Genomic DNA, 27,510 nt, shown 5'->3' with positions numbered 1-27,510 from the left:
GCTTTTCATAATTATTGCTGATGCTTGTGCAGTCATATTCAGTTTGCTTAGTTAGAATTGTGGACATTAAGAATATTATTTGGCAAAATCCTACATTGAGGCTGTTTGTGGTTGCTGTTTTTTGGAAACAATTATTATATAATTCTTCTTCTTTGTGTAGTCATACATAAATATCTTGAATTTGAATACCTGACAACTAGAATAAAAGAGAAACATGATGGATTACATAACATAAATATTCTGCTAAGAAGATGGCAGAGCATTAGGAGACTCAAAATTTTCTGAGTTAAGGCTGGGTGCAGTGGCTCACACTTGTAATCCCAGTACTTTGAGAGGTTGAGGTGGGTGATCAATTGAGGTCAGGAGTTGAAGTCCAGCCTGGCCAACATGGTGAAACCCTGTCTCTACTAAAAATATAAAAATTAGCCAGGGATGGTGGCAGGCATCTGTAATCCCACCTACTGGGGAGGCTAAGGCAGGAGAATCACTTTAACCTGGGAGACGGGAGTTGCAGTGAGCTGAGATTGCTGCCACTGCACACTCCAGCCTGGGCAACAAAGCGAGACTCCATCACCCCACCGCCCCCCCAAAAAATTCTGAGTTAAGAATGCCAAAAGTAATTTATCATGTATGCCTTAAAGATGTTCAGAAGAATATTACTGGAGATGCTATTATAGCCAGTTTATAACCAATAAAGACAAATTCTTTATATGACATAAAAATGTAATTTCCTTTATAAATATAAATTGATGCAAAAATCAACAAAATACTAGCAAACTGAATCTAGCATCTATAACAAGATTTATACAACATGACTAAGTAGAAACTTTTTTATACTACAAATGCAAGGTTGATTAAGCTAATAAAAATCAAGCAATATAATAATATACCACATTGAAAAAATAAAGCACAAAAATCACGTGATCATCTCAATAGACAGAGAAGGAGTATTTAATAAAATTTGAAGCTCTTTCATGATTTAAAAAATTGGCAAACTAGGAACAAAAAGAAAGTTCCTCCACCTGAAAAAGGGCATCTATGAAAAGCTATAGATAACATAAGACTAAGTGGAAGACTGAAAGCTTTCTTCCTAAAGTCAGAAACAAGACAAAGAAGTCTTGCTCTCACCAGATTTATTCAACAATGTTCCACAGGTTCTAGCCAGAGCAATTAGGCAAGAAAAAGAAATAACAGGCATTCACAAAAGGGAGGGAAAAGTTCAAGCCCCTTCATTTAATATCATTTCCTGGAAGTTGCATGTACTGTTTCTGCTGACATGCAATTGGCCAGAACTTAACTGCAAAACTCCAACCAACATCAAGAAAGTTGGTATATTATGTCTTTATTCTTTGGAAACTTGTGCCCAGTTAAAATTTGGAGGTTCCATTTTTGAAGAAAAAGGAGACAATGGGTATTGGGAGACACCAGCAGTTCCTTCCATGTTTATTAAATGCAGGTCAAAAAAAAGGAATTAGGTAATTTTTTTCCTTTCTTTTTACTTTTCTTCTTCCTTCCTTTTTCCTTCCCTCTCTTCCTTTCCTCCTTTTCTCCTTCTTTCCTTCTCTTACTTTCTTTCAATACATGAATTGCAAAAGATTACTAACCTAAATGCAATGTTGTCTTCTGGATTGGATCTTGGAACAGAAAAAAAGGACATTAGTAGGAAAATTAGTGAAATATAAATAAAGTCTTTAGTCAACAAAACTGTACTCATGTCAGTTTCTTAGTTTTGATAAATGTATTATGGTTACATAAGATACTGATATTAGTGGTAGCTGGGTGAAGGATGTACAAAAACTCAGTATTATTATTGCACTTTTTGGTAAATCTGAAATTACTTCAAAATTAAAAGTTAAAAAAAGATGATTGCTGATATCCAATGGCCATGGGTTTGGAAAACTAGAAAGAATTCTTATCCACTCTTGGTGGTATATATATTAGTACAGACTTTTTTTTTGAGATGGAGTTTCACTCTTGTCACCCAGGAGTGCAGTGGCATGATCTCTGCTCACTGCAACCTCCACCTCCCAGGTTCAAATGATTTTCTTGCCTCAGCCTCCCAAGTAGCTGGAATTACAGGTTTGTGCCACCATGCTGGCTAATTTTTGTATTTTTAGTAGACATGGGGTTTCACCATGTTGGGCAGGCTAGTCTCGAACTCCCAACCTCAGGTGATCCACCTGCGTTGGCCTCCCAAAGTGCTGGGATTACAGGCGTGAGCCACCGTGCCCGGCAGTACAGACTGTTTTTCTAGAGCAACTAGGTGTTATTTATTAAAGGTAAATGAATTAATACATTTTTATTCATAAAATCTCCTAGAAATTAGTTTTACATAAACACGAATGCCAGATTTTGAATTTCTCTTTTAGATAATTTAGCATAATTGCTCCAAATAAATCTAAAGGGCTATTGTCAAAGAGTGGAATATTTCAATTTATAATTTTATAGGTAAAACTGTCAGTCCATGATATGGTTGGTGTTTAAAGTAGAATGGAAGTGAAGTTCCCAGAATGGAGTTTTTAAAATAACCAAGTTCCTAGGATTTTAACTGGAAGAATAAATATCTGAAAGCCAGTGAGGAGTATTAAGGATGGGATGCCACTTCTTGCACCTTGAGAAAATGAAGTATGGAAGGATGAGTGGTTTTCATTTGAGAGGGCTGCAAGGTAACTTCCATTTCAGATGAGGAGGTAAAAGAATGATAATTGAAAAGGAAAAATGTTTACTAAGTAGGTTATACATTTTGGAATAGAAGTTTCTATAGCACAATAGAAAAGTTTGAGTGGACACATAGCAATGATAGTTTGGGTAAGAGTGAGGCAGGAGAATAGGGTCTGGAGGCAGGGAACCTAAGGATGTTTCACGCCAACTTCCTAGAACTAAAATGAAAGGAAACCCCTAACTTTCCATGCCTAAGTAACAAAAGGACCAAAGGCTACTCCCTTTGCAAACCCCCACTTTTTCTGCTGGGCAGATGGGAAATTGGCTGTCGGCAACAAATCAGACTGATTGCAGGGGAGGCTTCCTTTGCATAGAAGTATATCACTTTGTAACTTCACCCTGCCTCTGATTGATTGCTTTTTGCACCAGTGTTTGCACAGGAGCATGACCTTTGTAACTTCATTTCGGCCTCTGGTTGGCTGCTTTCTGCAACCAATCAGACTGATTGCGCGTTACTTTATTTACATGAAGTGAGCATGAAGTGGCCAACAGGAAGCTTCTAGAGGGTATTTGGACTCAACAGGATTCTGTATCCGGGCCCTTGAGCGGCTGCTCAGGTCGCTGTCGCACAGAGCATGCTTTCATTTTCAATAAATCCCTGCTTTTGTTCTTTTGTTGCTTCATTCTTTCTTTGCTTTGCTGGGCGTTTTGTCCAATTCTTTGTTAAAAACGCCAAGAACCTGGACAACTTGCAGTCACGACCCTCTACCGGTGACAATATTATTTAATTATTGGTAGTGGCTTAGGGTAGCAAACATCCCTTTGTGGAAAGTTTACTCCGTAAATCCTTAAAAAACAGATCAGAAACAAAAACTGGCCTCCCAGGGATTTGGACTCAGGAGCTGAATTAGGCGCGGACAGAGCGCAGCCTTAGGAGTTTATGGGCGGAGTTGCACTGGTTTGGCGGGCACCTCTGCTTCTGCTTGGCACTACTCGGCTCCTTGAGGCTCCCTGAGGCTCCCTGGAACGTGAGGCTCCGTGAGGCTCCCTGGGCTTCCACTCGGCTCTGTTCGGCTCCTGCTCCGGAAGGGTGCGCGGCGGCGAGTCCTGCGCATGCGCCCTCAACTCCTGCTGCTCTCAGGGCTGCGCTCAGCCTCGTGTTTTCACTTCCTTCTACTCAGAGTCGTATCCGGGTCGCTGCTTTCCCTATTGTCTGAGGCAGCCGGCCTCGAGCTGTGCAATTTCTGGGTTTTTTGTCGCTTGTGGTACAGGCTAATAAAGTTTTTCTTTCTTTCTTTCTTTTTTTTTCTGGTTTTAACGGGAGAAATTAACTCCCCAGGGCCGCCGGGTTGGCTGCGCTGCCTGGGCCGGAGGTCTTCTCCGGCCAGGGAGCGCTGTGGGAAGGGGCTCGAGCGGCCAGGGCCAGGTGAGGCCGGGGGGGCGGGGGGTTAAGGGACCGCGGGGCTACTCTTGGGAGCGCCCCTGTCTGGCTGGCTGCGCGCCGGTTTTAAATAGCATCTTTCGGACTTGTCTTCGCGGCCCCAGTCCCCGACCTCGGCGCTGCCTGGGCTCCCGCAGCCTCTCCCTAAGTCTCCTCCAAACGACCACTTCACGGATTCCTTAGTAAGTGTGTCCAAGGCCTCTGCGGCGAGGGATCCATTTCAGCCATTCTAGATGTCAGGGCCGGTGGGAGCAGGGCAGGGGTGGGAGAACCCTGCGGGAAAGCTGGATTGGTGGACCCTGGCCCTCCATGGTCCGCGGGAGTGAAGCCCGCTTCTTTTATTCCCTGGGTTTTGCGTGTTTTATTGACTGTTACGATGTGTAAGTGGGGGATTACGAGTAAGGTGCAGAACCTACATCTCGAAAAGATGGGCAAGAGGGTCAGCTTCGATTTTAGCTGGCCTGAGTTGGCGTTGGCAGCATCAGGGCTGGAGCTGCCTCTGAAACTGTCCGTGGAGCTGTCCAGCCTTCCTCACCCCGCTTCTGCACCCCAACCTTCTCCTGACCTCTTTTGCTGAGAACTCAGTTAGACAAAAATTCCTTGCCCGAGGTCATCTTTGTGTTCTCTTAGCACCACAACTCTCCCCTGTGTTTGGTGTGATTATGAATGACAATGTAATTTTTTTTCTCTTAACAGTGGATCGCAGCTCCAAGAGGAGGCAGGTGAAGCCTTTGGCAGCTTCTCTGCTGGAAGCTCTTGATTATGATAGTTCAGATGACAGTGATTTTAAAGTTGGAGATGCCTCAGGTAAATATTTCCTTCTCTCTTCCCCTTTCCCAGCTTTCTGGAGTTAGGTTTATTTTTAGACTTTTTAAATCGGTTTTGATTAAAATGCCAATTTTAAGTGAAAGCACATAAACTTCATTTATTTTGTCCATTTGATTTCCCATTTTGCCTTTAGATACTGTCACTAGACCTATCGTTGCTTCTGTTTTCCTCAGAGATAATTAGCAGTCAGGGGAAGGACTTTTTCGTAAGATGCAAAAGGGTTTCTCTGTTTTACACCTTAAAATATATTTATGCTTATATTACAGAGGAAAAAACTGAAAGATATCCCAAAGTACAAAAGTATCCTGAGAGGTGTGTGGACCATTAATAGTCTCTGAGCAGGGTTCTTCTTTTTTCAGATCACTTGACATTCTCTTAGGGGAGTTTTGCTTTTTTTGTGTATTAGCTCTTTCGCTAGAATAAAATTGACCAGAGTAAGAGTTGCACTTTAAATTATAGTAGGTGCTGGACCTTGTGGATTGGGCCTTTCAGATATCTCTGAAGTGTAAGTCATGCATGCTTGCTTACTATATTTAGTAATTTTAAAAACTTTTTTTTTAAAGGTGGTGTATTCACGTTGTACTAAACTGGAAAACAGAAAAATATGGTTTTCCTTTGTATCTTCTGTTCAGTGTGCCTTATGTATGTAATATATACAGTTTCAATTGAAGGAATCTGAGAAACATAAAAATTATGTTTAAATATTTTATGGGAAAAATACTGATAAACATGAACAATAAAAATTATTTGTAATTTCACCTCTTTTGAAAATTTAAATAAAGTGAGATGAAAATTTAAATAAAGTGAGAAGTAAAAACCTTTCCAATTTCATCTCTTCAGCAGTTTTTATATCCTTCTAGAGAGTTTGCTGTGCTTAGTCACATCTCTCCTTCCTCTGGTTTTCCCTTGTCTTTTTCCTGCTAGGGATAGTAGGAAGGGATGAATGAAATTATATTACTGTTGCTACTTTTAGTAGCATCAACAGCAGAATTTGCATTGTGATTTGCTGATAACTTTTTGTTTGCATAATCTCATTTAATTTTCACAGTAACTTAGTGAAGGAGATACTATTTTACAGGTAACAGAGGTATTGAGTTTAAAGAATTGGCATGAGGTCACTCAGGCAGTAACGGATCCAATGGATTTGACTTCAGAATTTAGTCTGTTTATCTGCTTGGATCCCAAGAGTTGATGGACGGAGTCTTAAACAGAAACTCTGAATATTTGGTTACTAATTGAATTCATCCCCAGCAATCAAAAATTGATAAGTTTATCTTGTTTAACTGTTTTTTTAATCCTTTGCTTCTCAGCTCTTTATCCCTCCTTTAGTTGGTTTGCTGATGTTTGGTATTTCCAAAGAAGGGAAGGGGAAGGGAAAGGAGGTAAAATTTAAATCTTAGTTCTCTTGGTAAAGACCTTGGCAGATAAGAATATTCCTGGCTAGGATGTAGTTTTGGTTTGTTATGGTTGTGGTTGTAAACTTTGACAAACATAGTTGGGTCTTGGAAGTTATGAATTCTTTGAATATTAGAACAATTCTAAAACTTATATTAAGTATTACATAATTATGTGACAATAAATCTTGACTTTGTGGACAATTTGTTTCTAAGGTTTGTTTACTGAGATGGAGTATTCATAGGTATCGCTTCTTTTTCAAGTGATAAAACAATCTGATACAAACAGAAAATACTTTCTCAAAATATTTTATGACATCGAGCTAAGTAGAGATTTCTGACCTTGTTAAATCCTAACTATAGTTGAAGACAACTGTTGTTTGTGAAAAATGATAGGATGAGTTTTGTTAGTTTGATATATCTATATATCCCTTAAACACACTAAAAATATTTACTTTCTGTTCCCTCTTGTAACATAATATCTAGTATGCTGTACTCATAATTTACCCTCCTGGCCCCCTGGGGAGCTTAAATTTGCGACCTGTGGTTTCAGGTCACAATTTTATATGTATAGTTCTTGGTATTTATTGTAAAAGGGAATTTAGAAGAAAATGATTGTATTTAAAATGATTAATAGTCAACAGAAATTGAATCATATTTTTGACTTGTTTTAGGTGCATCAATGCTCTGCATAGCTGAGATACTGGCTTACTCTAGATTACCATTGTTTTCCATTTGAATCTTTTCTGTGCCTGAGGTAGTATATATTTAATTGAAGTCTTATAGAGAATAAGACATTAGTCCTATCACTGGTTTTCAAACATGTTGAAGTTGTGGATTCCCAGCACTACTTATGAATAGGAGATTAAATTGGAAATAGACAAACGGTAGCTAAACATCTGTCTGATCATGTTTTCTTTCAAAATAACTTCTAGAAATGACTTATTGAATGAACTACGAACTTCCTTAGAACTTAAAGTGGTTAGATTGGTTGGCCTTAATTTTGGCTAACTGGATTCTGTGGATCAATTTTTTCTTACCTTCATCTTGAAATCTGAAATTCTGACTATAAAACTTTTTATATTTCTGTTTGGTTTTAGGAATAAATATAGAAAACATTTGCAGATAAATGTAATTTAACTCTATCATAAAATAGAAACAAATCAACATTTGGTAAAGAGTGACCCACGAGTAAGATTGGCAAGTGATTACCAGCCTGTACCTTTAGAAAATTATGAAACTGAAGAGAGTTTATATTTTATTTTTAATGCAAAAGCACAAGAAGCTTCTCATTTTTGATTGAAAGCAATCAATAAAGTTTGAAATGAGTAAGTCCTAAAATAGGGTATGTATGTGTTAGAATTATGGTGATAACCACCAGAAGAACAATATGTAGAAATGTTAGGTTGAACCGTATGGAATTACCAGTTTTGTAGGTCCGAAACAGTCAAATATTAGCAATTTCATTGTTTGACCTAGTTAAAGTGTTTATATTTGAGACTTGGGCATAGGGCTGGGGGTAGGATAGGAGACTTATTTACATTTAGTTATCTGCTACATTAATTGAATGTTTTAAAGAATGTTTACATCTTTATAAAGATGCAGACCTGTATTACTTTTATTAACCAGACAGATTAGCCATGCCCTCTACCCCCATCCCCCACCAGCCAAAGTAAAATGGAGTTAACTTTAGATCTTAATCAAAAGGTAGTTTAGTTAGGCCATATTACCAGGAAATAATTTAATGAGAAGAGTCAGCCTGAGACTTTGGTGGTATTTTGTGCTTAATCTGACTTTGAATAATTGGACCAAGATATGTTCATTGATTGCGCATAGTTTAGCCCTTTGCTAGATGTTATGGTGAATTTATAAAACAATAGTAATAATATTAGAATAAGTAAGTAAAATAACATGTAAGTAACATAACATGTAAGTAAAATAAAAATTAGAATAATTAAATAAAATAATTGATACAAAGGATGGTTGATCACTTGTGTAGTTCAAGTCTTTCATAGGAAATAGGATTACTTTAGATTGATGTAGAACAATTTCATTGAGGAGAGGAGATAAGAGTAGAACTATGAACAGAAAGATTTAGATAAACAGCAATCTTGGTGAGGCAGAAATTACAAGTGTTGAGACTTGGAATTGTTTTTTATATTTGGGGATCAGGGTTGACTAAAAGTAGAAGTGATAAGCCTGGAAAAGTAGAATAAGGTCAAATTGTGGCCATATATACGAGTTAAGGGTTTCTCAAAACCCTTAACACAAAATTGGCATTTTGTGTTGGATAGTTTTTTGTTGTGGAGGCTTGTCCTGTACCCAATAGGATGTTTAGCAACAACAACCCTTTCCTCTACTAGATGCCAGTAGCCTCTAGATGCCAGTTTCCTACCTGCCCCAGCCTCACCTCCACCCCCACTTCCACTGTTGTGGCAACTGTTGTTTCCAGACATTGCCATTTGTCCTCTGGCGGAAAAAATGTCCCCATTTGAGTACCACTGGCTTAGATTTACCCATACAAACCTAAGATGACATAGCTGGAACTAGAATCAGCAGTAGAGGATAAGTTGTGTTGACTGACTGGCTGTCTTCAAGACATACACAGTTTTGGTCAAATGTAGCCCCAGGATAGCTCTAAATAACTGGTAGAATAGTGATCGGTCTGTTATCTGTTGTGTATGTTTATCGTACTAATACTGTTGTACCAGATCAATGAACAGAATTAGATTGATGAAATTGATGAACAAATTTATGTTGCACATGTTGTATATTAACATAAAACTAAATTAAGTCATATTGATTTTGTTATGGGGAGAACATTGGATATAGTGGTATTGATGGTTGATATTAATTAAATTAATTTTTATTTTATTATTTAATATTATAAAGGGATTCTTGAAGGTTGGTGTTTTAAATTCTAATTTTAAAATTTATTTTATTTTTTGTCTGGCCATTACCACTCAGAGGAGTTTTGAAAAATTCTGTGATGGTAAAAAATTTCTTAACTGTCTGTTAGTTGAAATAGCTGTTGCTTGGAGAGATTCTGATATATTGTATATTTGAGAAAGGTTATCTTTTATTTAACCAAATGGGAAGTAGGATTTCAATTTTAAAGATTTATTTTTTTCAAATGTAAGAAAAGTTTATTGTAGACTTGAAATTAACTCTGTCTTTCTGCCTAAGATAGCTTTATTTGAAGTGTCTGGCTAATTTCTCCAGTGTATTTCTTTTTTTCCTTTCTCTCTTTTTTTTTTTTTTGGAACAGGGCACAGAGTCATTCTTTGATTTTTAGTAATGGGAAATTTTTTTCTTTGCAACCTATGGAAAAAATAGACAGCCAAGGACCTTGATTTTTCTCATTATCATTATTACTCAGCTATGCTTGTAAATAAATATGGTTTATCTCCATCCCTCCAGTGCATATGTACAAAAACCAAATAGTGACTAATCAGATGAAAAGTTATTTTTCAGAGATCAGGGAAAGATAATATTTGATATATTGCTGATCCCTATAGAAAGATAAAATTTGATATATTGCTGATCCCTGTAGTTGGAGTCTGACTAATGTACTATATTTGGAGAACGAGGGGTTGGATAAGCTATTAGGACTTGGTTTTGTGGGAAAATGTCCATTCTTCTAATAATTAACAAATATAAAACATTGAATTTTTTTTTAATTCCTTTCTATTCAGGCATGATTATAAATCAAAAACAGAATCAAGGAGTCTCAATTTACCTCTCATTAGAAAAAATAATTAATTGGCATTGGCAGCTACCAAAACAAAATCACAAAAATCTCTGACATTTTGTGAAATTTACCAAGTAACAGCAAAGTTGGATTGGTCTCAGTTTTGATCAGCTACCCACACTTCTGCCCCAGTTAATCTTACTTTTTTATCTATCATTAAGTTTTGATTGGTAAAAAGCCTTCTAGAAGGTTGATCCAGAAGAAAAGTAACCTTTTCTTTCATCTTCGTCTCCTAGCTCTCTTAATTATGGCATTGCTTCCATTCTAGAGCCTAAGGTGTTTCAGTTTTCTTTAGTCAGTGTGCATAAAAGATCTTTCTGTGTCTTAGAAGTGTTTAGTCAACTCTGGTTTTTATTTATTAAATCATAATTTTAAAATGTCTAAAGATTATTATTGTTATTTTTACCAGATGGTATTTTTCCTGGTAGGTTGGGTTTAATTGCTGTGAGTGGTTTACAAAATCATAATTTTCTTAATGCTTTGGAGACTGAAAAGAAGTCACTTGTTTGTGAGTGATATTGGGTCCACACTCTTGAAATCCAAGAAGCTCAAAAATCCAAGTGTTTTGTAAGGTTGACACAAACTTACTTGATGGCAAAGCCTAACAGGAACTGGTAGGAGTTTATTTGTAGTATTTATTTCTCATACACTGTAAATATTTATATTTTTCTCTGCAGAAATAATGTTTGATTATAGGATAATCCCATGTACTTTACTGGGGGTATTACTGTAATATATGGTACATGTTCCATGTTACCCTTGAAAATCTGAGAAATTATGAATTCTAAAACACATCTGCTTCTTAAAGTTTCAGATAGGGAATTGCTGACCTGTATGATATTGCTCTTGTATCCTGTGCAAGGTTGTTTAGGATAAGAGTGTTTTTTTCAGAACAGTCACAAGTAAGCTATGGATACCTACATGACAGATGTGAGATTGATAATGATTTCATAGAGTCAGTCAGTATCTCTTAAATGTTAGTGTTTATTTTTTATGTAATTTTGCTTGCAGGATATTTTGGTTAGCGGTCATTTTATGACTTGTGGGGCTCACTAGATACCAGATACTAATTACAGACAGCTTCCTTCAATTTTAGTGCTTAGTTAATTACAGAGGTTAAGCCTAGTTGAGTTAATAGAAATTAAAATGATGTAGAAACACTGTACTTTTTCCACCATTTTATCATTACCTTTTTCTTGGCTATAGGTGCAAAAATTCATCATCCTGTGGATGTAACTATTGGTACTGGCTAAGACTTAACTGGTTTCTTCCCCACTTCCTCTTGCTCCCTGTCCTCTTTTCCTCCTCTCATTTATTTCTCTCTTCAAATATTTTAGATTATTATTTACTTGATTGGGTACAAAGAGAATAGTTAGAAGGTTACTGAGTAGTGTTGGGTTGAGAGGGACTGGGCTGCCCTAGGTAGGAATGGAAGAAACCTGCTAGAAAGCGTAAGTCCTATGAGTTCTTTAATGTCTTCAGCCTAACTTTTCAGTGACTGCTCATTTTCAGGATGGACTGCTTTATTCATCAGTTTCTTCCGGTCTAGAGCGTATAAATGGTTACTGTGTAGCAGTTTTGAAAGTGTAGTGACTCTTCTTTTATTGATATGAACAGTATCCTAATAAACAGGAAAACTAATAATTTCTCTTGCAACTTCCTTTTTCTCTGCCATTGCTATTGTCTCTTTTCACCTGTGTTCTTGGTATTCCTAAAATTTGTTTGGTATATTAGGGATGTAGTATAAGTTGACTATCATAAATATCCATGCTCATTTTACTGGGTAAAGAGTAAAATAAATGAAGCAGTTTTATGGGCCAGATTTATCTTGTTTTGGTTGTGACTCAATACTTACAAGTCCATATAGTTTACAAAAGATGTTAAAGGGAGGAAGAATTTTGTCTGTGTTTCAGTAAAATTAAAATCAAGTGCCTAATCTTAAAAGAAGCACATTTACTTTAAAAAATAATTGCCTCTTTGATACCAAATATTGCCATGTGACACAAAATAGTGCTTCTCTTTTTAAAGCATATTTTAATTTAGGGTTATATATATTCATCTTCATTAGAGCTATACAAAACCATTGTATCAACTTCATTGATTTATTATTTGATCAGGTTGGGAATGTCTACCATTCTTTGACTTAAATTTGTTTATATTGTTTTGCAAGTTATTCACAAATTTTGGTGGTTTCATTTGTGTCAGCGTCGTGTGTGTGTGTGTGTATGTATATACATATGTGTGGTTTTTTTTTTCTCATATTTTCAACAGATTCTGAAGGGAGTGGTAATGGAAGTGAAGATGCTTCAAAGGACAGTGGAGAAGGTTCCTGTAGTGATTCTGAAGAAAATATTTTAGAAGAAGAACTGAATGAAGATATTAAAGTAAAAGAAGAACAGCTTAAAAATTCTGCAGAGGAAGTACTATCAGCAGAAAAACAGTTAATTAAAATGGAAAAGAAGGAGGAAGAAGAAAATGGAGAAAGACCTAGAAAGAAAAAGGAGAAAGAGAAGGAAAAAGAAAAGGAAAAAGAGAAAGAGAAGGAAAGAGAGAAGGAAAAAGAAAAAGCAACAGTATCTGAGAATGTGGCTCCTTCTGCTGCTGCCACCACACCAGCCACAAGTCCTCCGGCTGTTAACACATCCCCTTCTGTTCCCACTGTGACAACTGCTGCAGAGGAACAAGTCAGCGAGCCAAAAAAATGGAACCTTCGACGAAACCGACCGCTTCTGGATTTTGTGTCCATGGAAGAGCTGAATGACATGGATGACTATGACAGTGAGGATGACAATGATTGGCGACCTACTGTAGTAAAGAGAAAAGGGAGATCTGCATCTCAGAAAGAGGGAAGTGATGGAGACAATGAGGATGATGAAGATGAGGGAAGCGGGAGTGATGAAGATGAGAATGATGAAGGCAATGATGAAGATCATAGTAGCCCTGCCAGTGAAGGGGGTTGCAAGAAGAAGAAGAGTAAAGTTCTTAGCAGAAACAGTGCTGATGATGAGGAACTGACCAATGATAGCCTGACCCTATCTCAAAGCAAGAGTAATGAGGTAGATCAACCCAATTTTTATATCTGTCTGTCTGGGGAAAAGGGAATTCTTCTCTAAGTCACTCTACACATTGTATTAAGTGGCTTCCTTGAAATCCTATTTATAGACGGCTGTGGGATGAATGAGCACTCTAACTGTAACATTTTTTCATTTGGCCAACAGACTTTTATTAAATATCTACTATTTGACACCGTTCTCAAGGAGCTCACAATCTCTGTCCTCAAGGAGAAATATTTAGAGAAATATTTTTATATCCATAGACTTGGGAAATGACAAAGTTTTCCATTCTCCTTTTTATCCCTTTACTCCTTTGTTCATAGGACTGCTGAATGGTGCTGAGTGGAATATGAAAACAAAGGTCACCTTTCTTTCAACGTAGTTATGTCCATATCCTTATTAAAATGCAGGCCTTTAGAATACCTTAGAGCAGGGCAACAAACAGTCTAATGATTTTCTCAAACCTTAGAGATTAGTTTTAAAGATTAATTCCTTTACCAGTTGTAGCACTCATCATCTTTTTAGTCACCAAATCTTTGCTTTATGTGTACGGGACATACACATAAGTATAAACTATTTTTATATATATTTAGTAAATAAATTCTCTCTACAAAGAAATGGAATAAAAACCCAAACATTTCCATCATAAAACAGACATTTTTGTCATAAGACTGCAGTAATGGCTCAGTGCTTCTACTTGAAGTTCTACTACTGAAAGTTAGGTTTATCCATTGATCTCAGAGATGCATCATTCAAGACTCTTCAGTCAAACACATTTGTGTCTCTTTGTGTATGTGTTTTTGTATATGTTTTTCTTCAAAAGAAAGATTGAGTTGTTGTCTTACATGTAGATGTATCTGTTACATCACATGTACAACTGTAATAATTCTGTCATTTCTGTTAATGTGTTTATATTCACCACAATTTATTTCCTTACCACTTATTTTTTTTCCATATCACTGAAGTAAGTTAAACTGGTAGAAAGATTTTTCCTCTTATGCTTTATTTGTGCTTTCACATTTTTCTGCCTACAAGTTTTGCATAGCAGTGATTATCTATTTTAATTGTTTTGCTTAAAAAGTTGGTGATTTCCTTACGAAAATAATCTATAGCAGGCTGTAAGGTTGTCAGTGGAGATGAGACAACAGTTTATATTTGGATTATAAACACTGGTTTACTTCTGAAACCAATATTTTATATGAAAAAAAATGTTGCCTGCCTTCAATGTCATTCTAATTCTTAACTTTAAAAGAAAGTTGTCATTTGGGAAAAAGTATAATATTTTTAATGATATAGCACAGGCAGTTCCATTTTATCAATGCTATCTTAAACAGGCATAGAAAAATCTAATTGTTTGTATTTAATTTAGGCATGCATGCAGTTTATTTTATAGCAATTAATACTGTATATCTAATGAATAAGTTTATTTTGACAACATCACTTCCCTCATTTTTATTAGGTTGATATTCTTAGAAGTAGTCTAGCTAATGATAGAGGCAGTGTGTATTAGATTTATGCTAAAGAGTGGGGGACACCTGCATATGTTTAGAAATTTGCCACATAAAATGTGTATAGTATCTGTTTATTAAACCTGTACTTCATAAATACTGCCTAAGAGGTTGTAGACTAACATTTACGATGCATTTGAAGTCCATGTATTGGTTGCTTAGTTTTTTTTTTCCACTAGAAGACACTTCAGTAAATAATGGGACCGTTTATGTTTAGATTAATAGTCCCAAACACAAGCACATTCAGGAATGAGATTCCAAAGCACTTCTTCAAAAAAGTGCCCATGTAGAAGAGATTATAAAAAGTTACTTTTTCTCCAGAATAACATTCTACTTAAAAGCTTGAGTCATTTTCCCCACAACTCTATTATTCAAGTGCTACAGTAATTTTTTGATGATTTTAATTTAAATTATGTCCCTCAAATTAGATAATTACATTTTAATTAAAAAACTAACCAATTGTGATTATTAGTTATATTTCTAGATTTCTTATTTGTATGATCTTAATTTTGTAAAAAGATGATTAAAGCTAGTCCTTGTTGCCTGTGGCCAATGTTTGGGTTTTAATCTTCCTGGTTATTTTAGCTAGTGATAATTTCTGTGTCCATTACATAGTTAAGTATATATTTGATTATATTTGAAGTTTGATTTTCCCTGCTTTTACTTTGTTTTCAGAAACTACTTTGTAGTAGAGATAGCTGAAAATGTAGCTTTAGAAATACATAATAGAAATATATAATTATACCATATTTAGTTTATAAGCAGGCAGACATTTTTCTTGGCTGCTATGTTAAGTTCATTTGTAATGAAATGACCTGAAACTTTCATAATTTTGAAGTTTTGTATGGGAACTTGATATTTATTTTAGCAAGGCCCTTTTATAATTATCGCTCTTAATGGCCTTGACATACCTATGCTACAGACCCTGAAATACTCTCTAGCAGTAATTCTCAAACTGTTTTTTCTTTTTTTGAGACAGAGTCTCACTCTGTTGCCCAGGCTGGAGTACAGTGACGTGATCTCAGCTCACTGCAACCTCCGCCTCGTGGGTTCAAGCAATTCTTCTGCCTCAGTTTCCTGAGTAGCTGGGAATACAGGTGCGTGCCACCATGCCCAGTACATTTTTGTATTTTTGGTAGAGATGGGGTTTCACCATGTTGGCCAGGCTGTTCTCCAACTCCTGACCTCAATTGATCCACCTGCCTTGGCCTCCCAAAGTGCTGGGATTATAGGCATGAGCCACCACGTCTGGCCTCATTTTAAAATTTTTTTAATTTTTATTTTTTTTTGAGACAGGGTCTCGCTTTGTTGCCCAGACTGGGGTGCAGTGGCGTGATCATGGCTAACTGCAGCTTTGATCTCCCAGGCTCAAGCAATTCTCCCATCTCAGCCTTCGGAGTAGCTGAGACTACAGGTGTACGACCATGTGCTTTTATTTTTGATTATTATTATTATTTTTTTTGTGGAGACGGTATCTTACTATGTTGCCTAGGTTCATGTCAAATTCTTGACCACAAGCAATCCTCCTGCTTCAGCCTTCCAAAGTGTTGAGATTACAGGTGTGAGCCACCACACATAGCTCTTTTACAGTTTTAAAAATTATTGAGGACAACCGTTAATATTTATGTGGATAATATGTGTTGATATTTACCATTTCAAATTAAAACTGAGTAAGCACACAAGTTGTCAGATCCCATTTTATATAGTGTCTGGAAAACTTCATTTTACTCCCATGAGAGAAAGAGTGAACAAGACAAATAGTGTCTTAGTATCATTATGAAAATTGACTTTACTTTTTATACCTGCTGAAAGAGAATTCACTGGACCACATGTTGAGAACTGCTGCTCTAGAACTGGGCATTAGATAAATTCCAACTTGCAAACAGGCACCTGTTTTTGTCAATGACCTTCTGGCATTTTTTGGATTTAGTGCAGTCTGAAGAATCCCCTTGAAATATGGTTGTATGTCTTTTTCAGCCGTTAATCTTGCAGCTTTGAGATTCCTTAAGATTATCTTGCCCTTTAGTTTTCTGAGGTAAGTTTTTTGGAGAAGGCAGTTTAGTATTTTCTGAAATGGTTCCCATTTTCAAGATTTTGAAACTGAGAATTAATACATGACAGTAAATTATGTCAATAGAATTGGCATTTTTGTTTTGTAAAAGAAAGAGTTCTTTTCTCATGGAAAATACTTAAAATTGGAGACAGTTTGGATTTTGGATTACTGCTTTATAAATGTAACTTTATGTTCTTTGCTGAGTAGAATTTTCTTTTCCATAAAAGGCTCTGTTACAGATATTAGGTGTCATATTAAGAAATGGCAATTGTCACCTGATTTTTGTGAATTAAAATGTAAAAATTTTGCCAAAATTTATAAATATCCACTTCTATTTGAGACTTTTAATTTATTAATCAGTTGCCTTTTTACACATTGCAAAATGAAACAAATTGCTCTGAGTCCTAAAAAAAAGTCAGTTCTGTAACGTTGTATAAATATTGAGATTCACGAGAATTTGACCTTTTCTAAAAACTTAGAGGAAGTATGATTGGTCAAGCTTTTGATATAATAATTTTTTCTTCAGGGCAGTAGGATTCTTTTAATTCTAATTTTACAGGAAATGTGCTGGAATTTCCTTGTATTAAACACATGTGTTTAGATAAAATTTAGCCTATTGTATATATCATTTACAATCATACGTGGAACATATATATATATAAATGAACAGTAAGCATATTTTAGAGCCTGTGAAGAACATTGATCAGTGTTATCATTTTGGGGGTAAGTTTTAAATCCTGATGGAAAAAATGAAATATTTACTATAAGTAGTGATTGATTTATTCATGTAGTATCACTTATTCTTCCTATAATTACATTGGATTCCATTACATTATTCCACAATATTAAAGTTATTTTCTAGGTGGTACTTTTTTGCCATTCAAAACCTATTTTCCTGATGTCTATTTTTATGTAAAACCATATTTTAGAAATTTTATGTTAAAAGCTTCAGCTTAACTACTTTCTCTAAAATCTTGAAAGATGATGTATGTCCTCAGAAATATCCAACAACAGATGATAATAAATCAGGTTTTGTATTGATCTAATCATAAGTGTGCTTAAACCTATGTTTGATGTGTTAAAACTGAGATCTAGCTGGCCGTGGTGGCACATACCTGTAATCCCAGCTACTCGGGAGGCTGAGGCAGGAGAATTGTTTGAACCTGGGAGTCGGAGGTTTCGGTGAGCCGAGATCTCACCATTGCACTCCATCCTGGGCAACAACAGCGAAACTCCGTCTCAAACAAACAAACAAAAAAAGCAAAAAAGAAAACTTAAGATCCTAATTTTTTTAAGGAGGATGTGTTATTTAGATTTTCCAGTTGAAACATTGTCTGCCAGCTATTTGGTTAGGGAAATATTTTATCTCTAGTTTTCCCTATTTCCTTCTTTGCATTACATTTCTATTAAGAGTCTGAAGTCATGAGGATCAGAGGGCCAGAAACATTAGTTAATGTTGTTTTCTGTGCCTGTAAATGATAATAGATGTGGAGAGAAATTGGCGTAGAGATATGATTTAGGCATATGGTTTATGGTTTTTCTGAGCAAAATGGAAAAATAGGAAAATAGAGGAATTAGAACTGCATTTTGATACAACTTTTTCTGACCTTTTGAAATTTACTTGTTTCCCATGTGGGTAAACCTTTTTTCCAGGGCTGATTAATTTTAATTTCACCAGAGAAATTACCACACAGTCCGTAAAGACATGTAGCATCCTAATTTCCAAACTCTGATTGTTTGCTAGATTATTTTGTAGTCTGTAATTTTTTTTTTTTTTTTTTTAACTTAGATGTGGTATTCTTTTTTTTTTTTTTCTTTGAGACGGAGTCTCGCTCTGTCGCCCAGGCTGGAGTGCAGTGGCCCGATCTCAGCTCACTGCAAGCTCCGCCTCCCGGGTTTGCGCCGTTCTCCTGCCTCAGCCTCCCCAGTAGCTGGGACTACAGGCGCCAGCCACCTTGCCCGGCTAGTTTTTTTGTATTTTTTAGTAGAGACGGGGTTTCACCGTGTTAGCCAGGATGCTCTCTAAGGAAAGTCTTCTTTGGACTTACCATGGGGATGATACTTAAAGTAGCAGTGTTCATTGAGGCTCGCAACTTTTCTTTTGGGGGCACAAGGAAGATCCTCAGTGTAATAAATCATCAGTTCATGATCCTCTTTTTGAACCACCTTAACAAGAGATACAGCGGAAAGGAAAAGGCATTGAACACTTATTGAGTGTCTACTTTGTGCCAGGAACATTCTTGCCGTCTATTGTTAATTCTTATAACCTCCTGAGGTAGATATTATTTTTATCGCCATTTTGCAGATAAAGAAATTACAGCTTCGAGGTTCAGTAGCGAATAAGTGAGAGGTGAGAAAGAAACTTAAAATGTTTGATTTCATGTCAACTTTGAAGCATGACTAATAGTATGAAAATCTGGGCAGATTTTTGTTTGCTTACTCTTGTACTGTAAAACCAGATGAGTTTTATTTAGGACGTTTTCACTTTTATTTGCCAGTCACTTGTCAGCCCCAGACCTATTTTTTTGGTTTTATAACATAGAGAAGCAAAATGCGGAACTTAAAAATACTAGAATTCTTAAGAGAAATGATACTATATTCTTGTTGACATTTGCATTTTTTTCTGATTGTTTTACAAATCTGCTGCAATTTTAGATGTTACACACAAAGTATGTTGAATTATTAATTGTGACCTTCAAGTATATTCAAGTGTCACAAATTGCTGTTTAAATGATGGCTCCAAATGTTACTTTTGGATATTGGTTGAGTTTAAAAGAATATAAAAATATAAAAATAATAAAATATATTTATGAAATATATTATGAAAAATGTATATTTAATGAGTGTATGGTATGAAACTAATTAAATTTATTTCTGAATATTGTTAGGTTGATAAATAAAAATGTATGGACTCAAGTACCATCTTTTATTATAGGTAATGTTAAGCACAATCTATTAAATATGCAATAATCATTTTCTTGTTAACTTTTTTAAAGTTTAACTCTATAATGCAGAAGGTTTAAATGAAAACAAGCAGACCCTCTTCTTCTGAATTTTATCTTTTAAATGTTCATTAATATGTCTTCCTATTTCTTTCTTTCTTTTTGAGACAATCTTGCTCTGTCCCCCAGGCTGGAGTGCAGTGACATAATAATAGCTGGCTGCAGCACTGAATTCCTGGGCTCAAGTGATCCTCCCGCCTCAGCCACCTGAGTACCTGGGACTAAGGGCATGCATCACCACGCCCAGCTAATTTTAAAATACGTTGTAAAAACGGGATCTCACTCTGTTGCCCAGGCTGGTCTCAAACTCCTGGCCTCAAGTGATCCTCCTACTTCAGCCTCCCACAGTATTTGGGATTACCAGCGTGAGCCACTGATCCCATCCTCTCTTTTTGTAGTATCACTAGCTAGATGTCTTCATTACCAGTTTACACTAGATATTTCTTGATATAAACCTAATTAATAGAGTTCTCTGACCCTTCTAGCAGCTAGTCAATCTGGATCCTTTTTTAGATTATTTTCTGTATCTGTATATTCATATACCTAGGCAGGCTCTCATGGATCTATCTTACAGTAGTTTGATAATGCTGGAATTTCTGAATTCCCCAGTACTTAAGGAGTATAGAGTCCTTAAGTCTGCCATCACATATATACTTGCTTATACATTATTTTGAATTGATTTCTTCCTATTTTGCATATGTGTGTCTTGTCTCCTCTAGGTAGGATTATAAGCTCCTAAAGTGTAAGAATCATGTCCTGTACTTTTAAAACACATGTATAAGATCAGTGATTACTTTGATTACTTGTGGATTCATTTTTCGTTTTTCCTGGTTTAAGGGGCAAAGCAGATCAAGAGTTGTTAGTTGCATGCCTGCTTTTTCATATCGTCTCTCCAAGAGGAGAGAGAATATGAAGCTTGCAGAGAAGTGAAAAATTAAATAAGAGAGTGCTTGTAGTGTTCTTTAACAAAGACGTCAAGTATATATTTCTCAAATATAACGTACTTTGGAGTTAATAAAAGAATGGAAAATGGGGCATACATTTGGAAGTGCATATAATAATGTTTAATAAAGAGAATTTTAGTGATTAATTTTTTTTTAACTTTAAATGTGATTTTCTGATATATGTTAATATTTTAATATTAGGACTCGCTGATTCTTGAGAAGAGTCAAAACTGGAGCTCTCAAAAAATGGACCATATTCTGATTTGCTGTGTTTGTCTGGGAGATAATAGTGAGGATGCTGATGAAATAATTCAGTGTGACAATTGTGGCATTACGGTCCATGAAGGTAATGTTGCTTTCTTTTCTCTCTTTTTAGAAATGGCTGACTGTGGCTCGTTTTACAGTATTTCATGGTGTTTTGGTTGAAATAATGCTAAATCATCAAAGTATGGGTGCTATTTTTCAGGTTATCTTTTCTTTGTTTTTGAGGTAGAGTCTCACTCTGTCGCCCAGGCTGGAGTGCAGTGGCACAATCTCGGTTCACTGCAACCTCCACCTCCGGGGTTCAAGCGATTCTGCTGCCTCAGCCTCCTGGGTAGCTGGAACTACAGGTGCCCACGACCACACCTGACTAATTTTTGTGTTCTTTTTTATTTTATTTTAATTTATTTATTTTTGAGATGGTGTCTCGCTCTGTCGCCCAGGCTAGAGTACAATGGTGCTATCTCAGCTCACTTCAACCTCCGCCTCCCGGGTTCAAACTATTCTGCCTCAGCCTCTTGAGTAACTGGGATTACAGGCATGAGCCACCACGCCCGGCTAATTTTTGTATTTTTAGTAGAGATGGAGTTTCACCACATGGGTCATGCTGGTCTTAACTCCTGACCTCATGATCCACCCGCCTTGGCCACCCAAAGTGTTGGGATTACAGGCATGAGCCACCGTGCCCAGCCAATTTTTGTGTTCTTAGTAGAGACGGGATTTCACCACATTGGCCAGGCTGGTCTCAAACTCCTGACTTTAAGTGATCCGCCTGCCTCAGCCTCCCAAAGTGCTGGGATTATAGGTGTGAGCCACAGCACCTGGTCCCCCGGTCATCTTCATTAAAAAAAAAAAATTTAAATAATGAAAATAGAAATACTATATGGAAATCAGTATTTCTTTAAAGGTCAGGGTTATAGTATTGTATTTTATGATACTATTTCTTTTTTTTTTTTTAATTAAAATTTTTTTTTTCTTTTTGTAGAGACGGGGTTTTGCTATGTTGCCCAGACTTGGTCTTGACCTCAAGCAATCTGCCTGCCTCAGCCTCTCAGAGTGCTGAGATTACAGGCATGAGCCAGTGTGCCAGGCCTTATTTCCAGTTTTTTTTTAAAATTTTAAATTTAAAAAAAGTTTTTTTAGTTTTTAAATAAAATTCAGAAGTAGGAAAAAGTTGACTATTTTAGTCTGATAGAAAGTATTCTTAAAAAACTTACATTCTATCAATTTTTTGTAGCTTCTTCTTTCATAGATGTGCTTTTATTTTTGAGAGACAGTCTTGCTCTATTGTCCGGGCCGGAGTGCAGCAACGCGATCTCAGGTCACTGCATCCTTCGCCTCCCAGGTTCAAGCGATTCTCCTGCCTCAGCCTCCCGAGTAGCTGGGATTATAGGTGCCTGCCACCATGCCCGGCTAATTTTTGTATTTTTAGTAGAGATGGTATTTCGCCATGTTGGCCAGGCTGGTCTCAAATTCCTGGCCTCAAGTGATCCACCTGACTCAGCCTGCCAAAGTGCTGGGATTACAGGCGTGAGCCACTGTGCCTGGCCAATAGTATGTATTTCTTAAGAGCAAAGGGCCAGGTGCGGTGGCTCACACCTGTAATCCCAGCACTTTGGGAGGCTGAGGTGGGCGGGTCACCTGAGGTCAGGAGTTTGAGACCAGCCCGGCCAACATGGCGAAACCCCATCTCTACTAAAAATACAAAAATTAGCTGGGTGTGGTGGCTAATGCCTATAATCCCAGTTACTCGGGAGGCTGAGGCAGGAGAATCACTGGAACCTAGGAGGCAGAGGTTGCAGCGAGCTGAGATTGTGCCACTTTACTCCAACCTGGCCAACAGAGGGAGGCTCCGTCTCAAAATTAAAAAAAAAAAAAGGCATTATCTTACATAACCACATAATTATCAAAGTCAGGAAGTTAACATTGATGAAATACTGTTTTATCTAATCTATATAGATTGTATTCAGATTTTGCCAATTGTCTCAACGTCATTTCTAACAAAATAAAACTCAGGATCATGTATTGCATTTAATCGTCATGTCTATTTAGTCATCTTTAACGTGGAACAGTCCTTGAGTTTCTGTGTTTTATGTCATAGACCATTTTTAAATATAGACCAGTTTTTTTGTTTTGTTTTGTTTTGTTTTGTTTTTACAGAATGTTCCTAATATGATTAGATTTGGGTTATATGCTTTTGGCAGGAATACCACAGAAGTTATGTAGTGTTCTTAGTGCATCGTATTAGGAAGCATATTATATTTATTTGTGCAGTTACTGGTGATATTACCTTCCTTTTTTTCTCTGTTTTATTGCATAAGCCTACCAATTTAGCATACTGGTGATATTTTGATCACTTGGTTGGGAGAGTGTCTTTCTGGTTTACCTGTGGTAAAGTTATTTTTCTTACCAATTAATTATTATTATTATTTTTTAATCAGGGCTGTGACTACCACAAAACAGTATTTCTATGGCTTTTCTCTTACCTGCTTTTCTGGTATTACAGCCCTTGTCCCAAGTAATTCTGGGAGTCTGCTGGACTTGTGGGATTTGGCAGGATCTGTGATTCTCTAGCTAATCCTCTTGTCTTCATGTGGAGCTGCCCTTTTTTGCTGCTAACACTCACTGTGGGAATATCTCCAGTTACTGTTATTTATATTTTTAGTAATGTTTGTTGAGTACCTTCTATGTACTTGATATTCTGTAAATTTTAGGCATATGAAATAGAATGTACGAATTGTTGACCTGGTGGAACTTAATGTCTGGACAGGCAGGCAGTAAGCAAACCAATAAATATCTCTCAGTTGGTGGCCCAGATTCTTAAGAAACATGAAGTTGGACAAGGAGTATAGGAATGCTATGTGTGAGGGTGGTTGGGTGAGTTGGCAGAAGTTTGTATTTATAAAAGTTGATAAGGGGCAGACACAGTGGCTCACGCCTATAAATCCCAGCACTTTGGGAGGCCAAGGCAAGCGGATCACGTGAGGTCAGGAGTTCGAGATCAGCCTGGACAACATGGTGAAACCACATCTCTACTAAAAATACAAAAATTAATCTGGCATGGTGGTGTGTGCCTGTAATCCCAGCTACTCGGGAGGCTGAGGCAGAGATTCGCTGGAACCTAGGAGGTGGAGGCTGCAGTGAGCTGAGATTGCGCCAGTGCACTTTGGCCTGGGTGACACAGGGAGACTCTTTCTCAAAAAAAAAAAAGTTGATAAGGTAAGCCCACTCTGATAAGAGGATATTTGAGCAGTGACCTAAAGGAAGTAAAAGAGCAAGTCATGTAAATATATCGGGAAAGAGCACTGCAAGCAGAGGGAGTAGTGAATGTAAAGATCTTGGCCAAGCACAATGGCCCATGCCTGTAATCCCAGCACTTTGGGAGGCAGTGAATCACTTGAGGTCAGAAGTTCAAGGCCAACCTGTCCAACATGGTGAAACGCCATATCTACTAAAAATACAAAAAATTAGCTGGACTTGGTGGCTTGTACCTGTAGTCCTAGTTACTCAGGAGGCTGAGGCAGGAGAATGGCTTGAACCCAGGAGGTGGAGGTTGCAGTGAGCTGAGATCGAGCCACTGTACTCCAGTCTGGGTGACAGAGTGAGACTCTGTCTCAAAAAAAAAAAAAATCTTGAAGTGGTAACATGCTTGAGTGTTTGTATAGTGGCACAGAAGTTTGTATGACTAGAACTGGCTGAGCAAGCTGGTTAGTGGTGGGAGTAGAGATGGTAGTAATCCAGCTGGGGTCTTGCAGATTCTGGTACTGATTTTAGATTTTATTGTGATGGATATGGGAAGCCATAGCATGGGTTTTAAGCAGAGGATTAATATGGTTTGATTCATATTTTGGAAGGATCACTCAGACTGCTGGGTTGGGAGTATACTGAAGTGAATCTAAGGTGGGCAACTAGGAAAATATTTAGGAGACCATTGCAGTTATCTAAGAGAGGAATTGGTTTTGAGGTAGATAGTAAAAGTTTGGTTTTACACTGTGTTTATGTAAGATATTAGGACTAGAAATTTAAATTTGGGACTTATCAGCCTGAAGATGTTATGCAAAGATGTAAGACTAAATGTGATAAAGTCATCCTAGTACTTTAGAGGAGGTGGGGAACACATGGCCAGTGAGATATGAGAACCATGGGTGGTGACCCAGAGAAAAATGTTTCAAAAAGAGAAAGTCAGTAAATGTATCAAATAATGTTTTTAAGAGTGGGAAATCACCCTAATTCAATGCTGGACTTCAAGTACACCACCAGGCAAGCTATCCCAGAGGTTATTGAAAAAAAAAAAACTAATTGAAAAAATGTTTGTATCACATGATTCATTAAATAACTATAAAATACACAGAAGCAAGGGGAAAGATAGAGGATAAGTTAACACATTTAGACTGAGGTTTAAGTAGGATAGAAGGACCATACTACCTAAATCATTCCTGGGGTACATTTAGACTGAGGTTTAAGTAGGATAGAAGGACCATACTACCTAAATCATTCCTGGGGTATAATGTTTATACGTTTTGGCTTATCAGCCTTCTTTGCTAATGCTGCGGTTGTGAGAACCAGAGCCCACAAGGTAGGTGCCCTGGGCCACAGATACACACACTCTCAGGAAGATACAGGAACAAGTATGCCTGCTCATGGTGTTAGCTCTCCAGTTAATCTACTCAACAGCCATAGGTTTTATTTGTATTTGTTAGTCAGTGGACAGAATAGGTATCACCAATGGGTGGCCAAATTAAGGCCTCATGAATATTGAGTTCTAAGTGTCTCATATATATTTAATGTATTCTGACTCTTTGGTGCTTTTTGCATATTTGCCTCAAGAATGTTAGATACATCTTGGTCCTTCTGTCCCTTTCTGTCTGTGTTTAATGCATACATGCTTTACTTTTTATCTATACATACACATGTAAGTTTTATTGATCTCATTTTGTTTCTGTATAGTAGAGTTTAATATTCTCAAGCAGGGCAAAAACACATTTTAACTGAGAATACATCATTGAATTTAGTAACACGAGGGTCATTGGCCATCTTGATCTGAGAGAGTTCAAAGTGAGAATAAAAGAAGGGGAAGTGCAAAAAGTGACCACGTGCAATTCCTATGATGAGTTTTTATATAAAGAGAAGCTAGGAGATGGGAAAAGGGATGTGAAATTGAGGGAGGATTTTTTCCTTCTTATTTTAGATGCTGTGTTAATTATCTGCTGCTGTGGAACAAATTATCCCAAAACATAGCAGCTTAAAACAACAAACATTTATTATTTCACATTATTTCTAAAGGTTAAGAAATCTGGGAGCAGTTGGTTGGGTTGTTCTGACTTAGAGTCTCTCATGAAGTTGCAGGTCAAAGCCATAGCCTAGGCTGTAGTCATTTTAAGGTTTGGCTGGACCTGGAGGATTTGCTTCTAAGCTAAGTCAAATAGTTGTTGGTAGGCTTTAGTTCTTTGATGGCTGTTGGCCAGAGACCTCAGTTTCCTACTGCATGGACCTCCCTCATAAACTGCATGAATGTCTTCATGAAGGGCAGCTGGCTTCAGAGTAAGTGATCAAAGAGACAAAGAGATGGAAGCAGTTGTATAAGAGTACTAGTATATTTTATAATCTAATATTGGTAGTACATACAACCATTTCTCCCATATTCTGCTGTTCACACAAGCCAACCCTAGTCAGATGTAGTTGGGGGCATTCTAAGAGTATAAATACCAGGAGGCACTGATTATTAAGGGCTATCTTAGAGGCTGCCTACCACATGTGCAGAGATTATGTAGCATGTTGTGTGCTGATGGAGGTGACCCAGTGGAATGGGAGATTGGTGATATAAGGAAAATAGTAAGGAAAGAAGGGGGAACAATTGCTGGAACAAAGGTTTTGAGTGCAAGATTAGAGGGGATGAGATCCAGTACCAAGTAGAGAGATTGAGTGGATAAGAGTAACCATAGTAATTAGGGAAAAAAGGATATATGGGTCCAAATGTAGGCAGGTTGCTAGATGTGGTAGTTGGAGCATGTGTAAGTTATTTTTAAAATGTTTCTTGTTTTCTCAGTGAAATAGGAAGCAAAGCCATTAGCAGAGAGTGGGGACAGTGGGGAGTTAGAGATTTGGGGAGGCAGAGTTGTATAAAATTTATTTGGGAGAATAAACTGAATAAGGAAATATATACCTAAAATATATATGTATACACACACATAGACAGCAATAAGACCACTTGATATTAGTGGTAATGAATAAAAAGGGCTCATTAATATAAATATATTCATTCATATGAATGTGATATTAGTGGTAATGAATACTGTTACTGAGAAAAGTAAACATGGTTGTATATATTTGTATTTTTCTTCTCCAGGTGTGGTTCAGATTCCTGGGAGTAGGTAAATAATATGTTAACTCAGGAGTAGCAGGTACTTTGGCAGTGTTTGTTACATTGATCACTGATGATCACAAACATGTTACTGCTGCTTATATCCATGAATGTCATTGCTGATGTGTGATGCAGTTATGATGAGTTCTGTTAGTTTTGGTGATTCTCTTATGATGCTGAGGGCACTATCTCTCTTTTTCTCTGCTTCATTATAATGGTGAGTACCATCTCTACTTCTTAAGTCATTCTTAGG

The 27,510-nt window shown here is 36.9% G+C and overlaps 1 protein-coding gene across 42 annotated transcripts in view; it reads left to right on the top strand.

Annotated features, from left to right (window-relative positions):
• PHF14 (PHD finger protein 14) overlaps nt 1-27,510 on the top strand; it is a 231,232-nt gene that overhangs the window by 28,238 nt on the left and 175,484 nt on the right. For 16 of the 42 annotated variants that reach the window (XR_012432625.1, XR_010585764.2, XR_012432626.1 and 13 more), the window contains exons 1-4: nt 3,764-4,087; nt 4,799-4,909; nt 12,347-13,131; nt 20,837-20,981. Coding sequence is in view for 38 of the 42 variants with exons in the window: in XM_065542285.2 (XP_065398357.1) it covers nt 3,775-4,087; nt 4,799-4,909; nt 12,347-13,131; nt 20,837-20,981 (1,354 nt within the window). In the remaining 4 variants the exon portion in view is untranslated. Of the gene's footprint in view, nt 1-3,226; nt 3,279-3,763; nt 4,285-4,798; nt 4,910-12,346; nt 13,132-20,836; nt 20,982-27,510 lie in introns of those variants that run through there. The other 26 variants (XM_074035418.1, XM_074035413.1, XM_074035419.1 and 23 more) reach the window with 7 other exon arrangements.

Source organism: Macaca fascicularis, chromosome 3, assembly GCF_037993035.2.
Source record: "Macaca fascicularis isolate 582-1 chromosome 3, T2T-MFA8v1.1".
NCBI lineage: Eukaryota > Metazoa > Chordata > Mammalia > Primates > Cercopithecidae > Macaca > Macaca fascicularis.
This window is presented reverse-complemented; position numbering and strand designations above follow the sequence as displayed.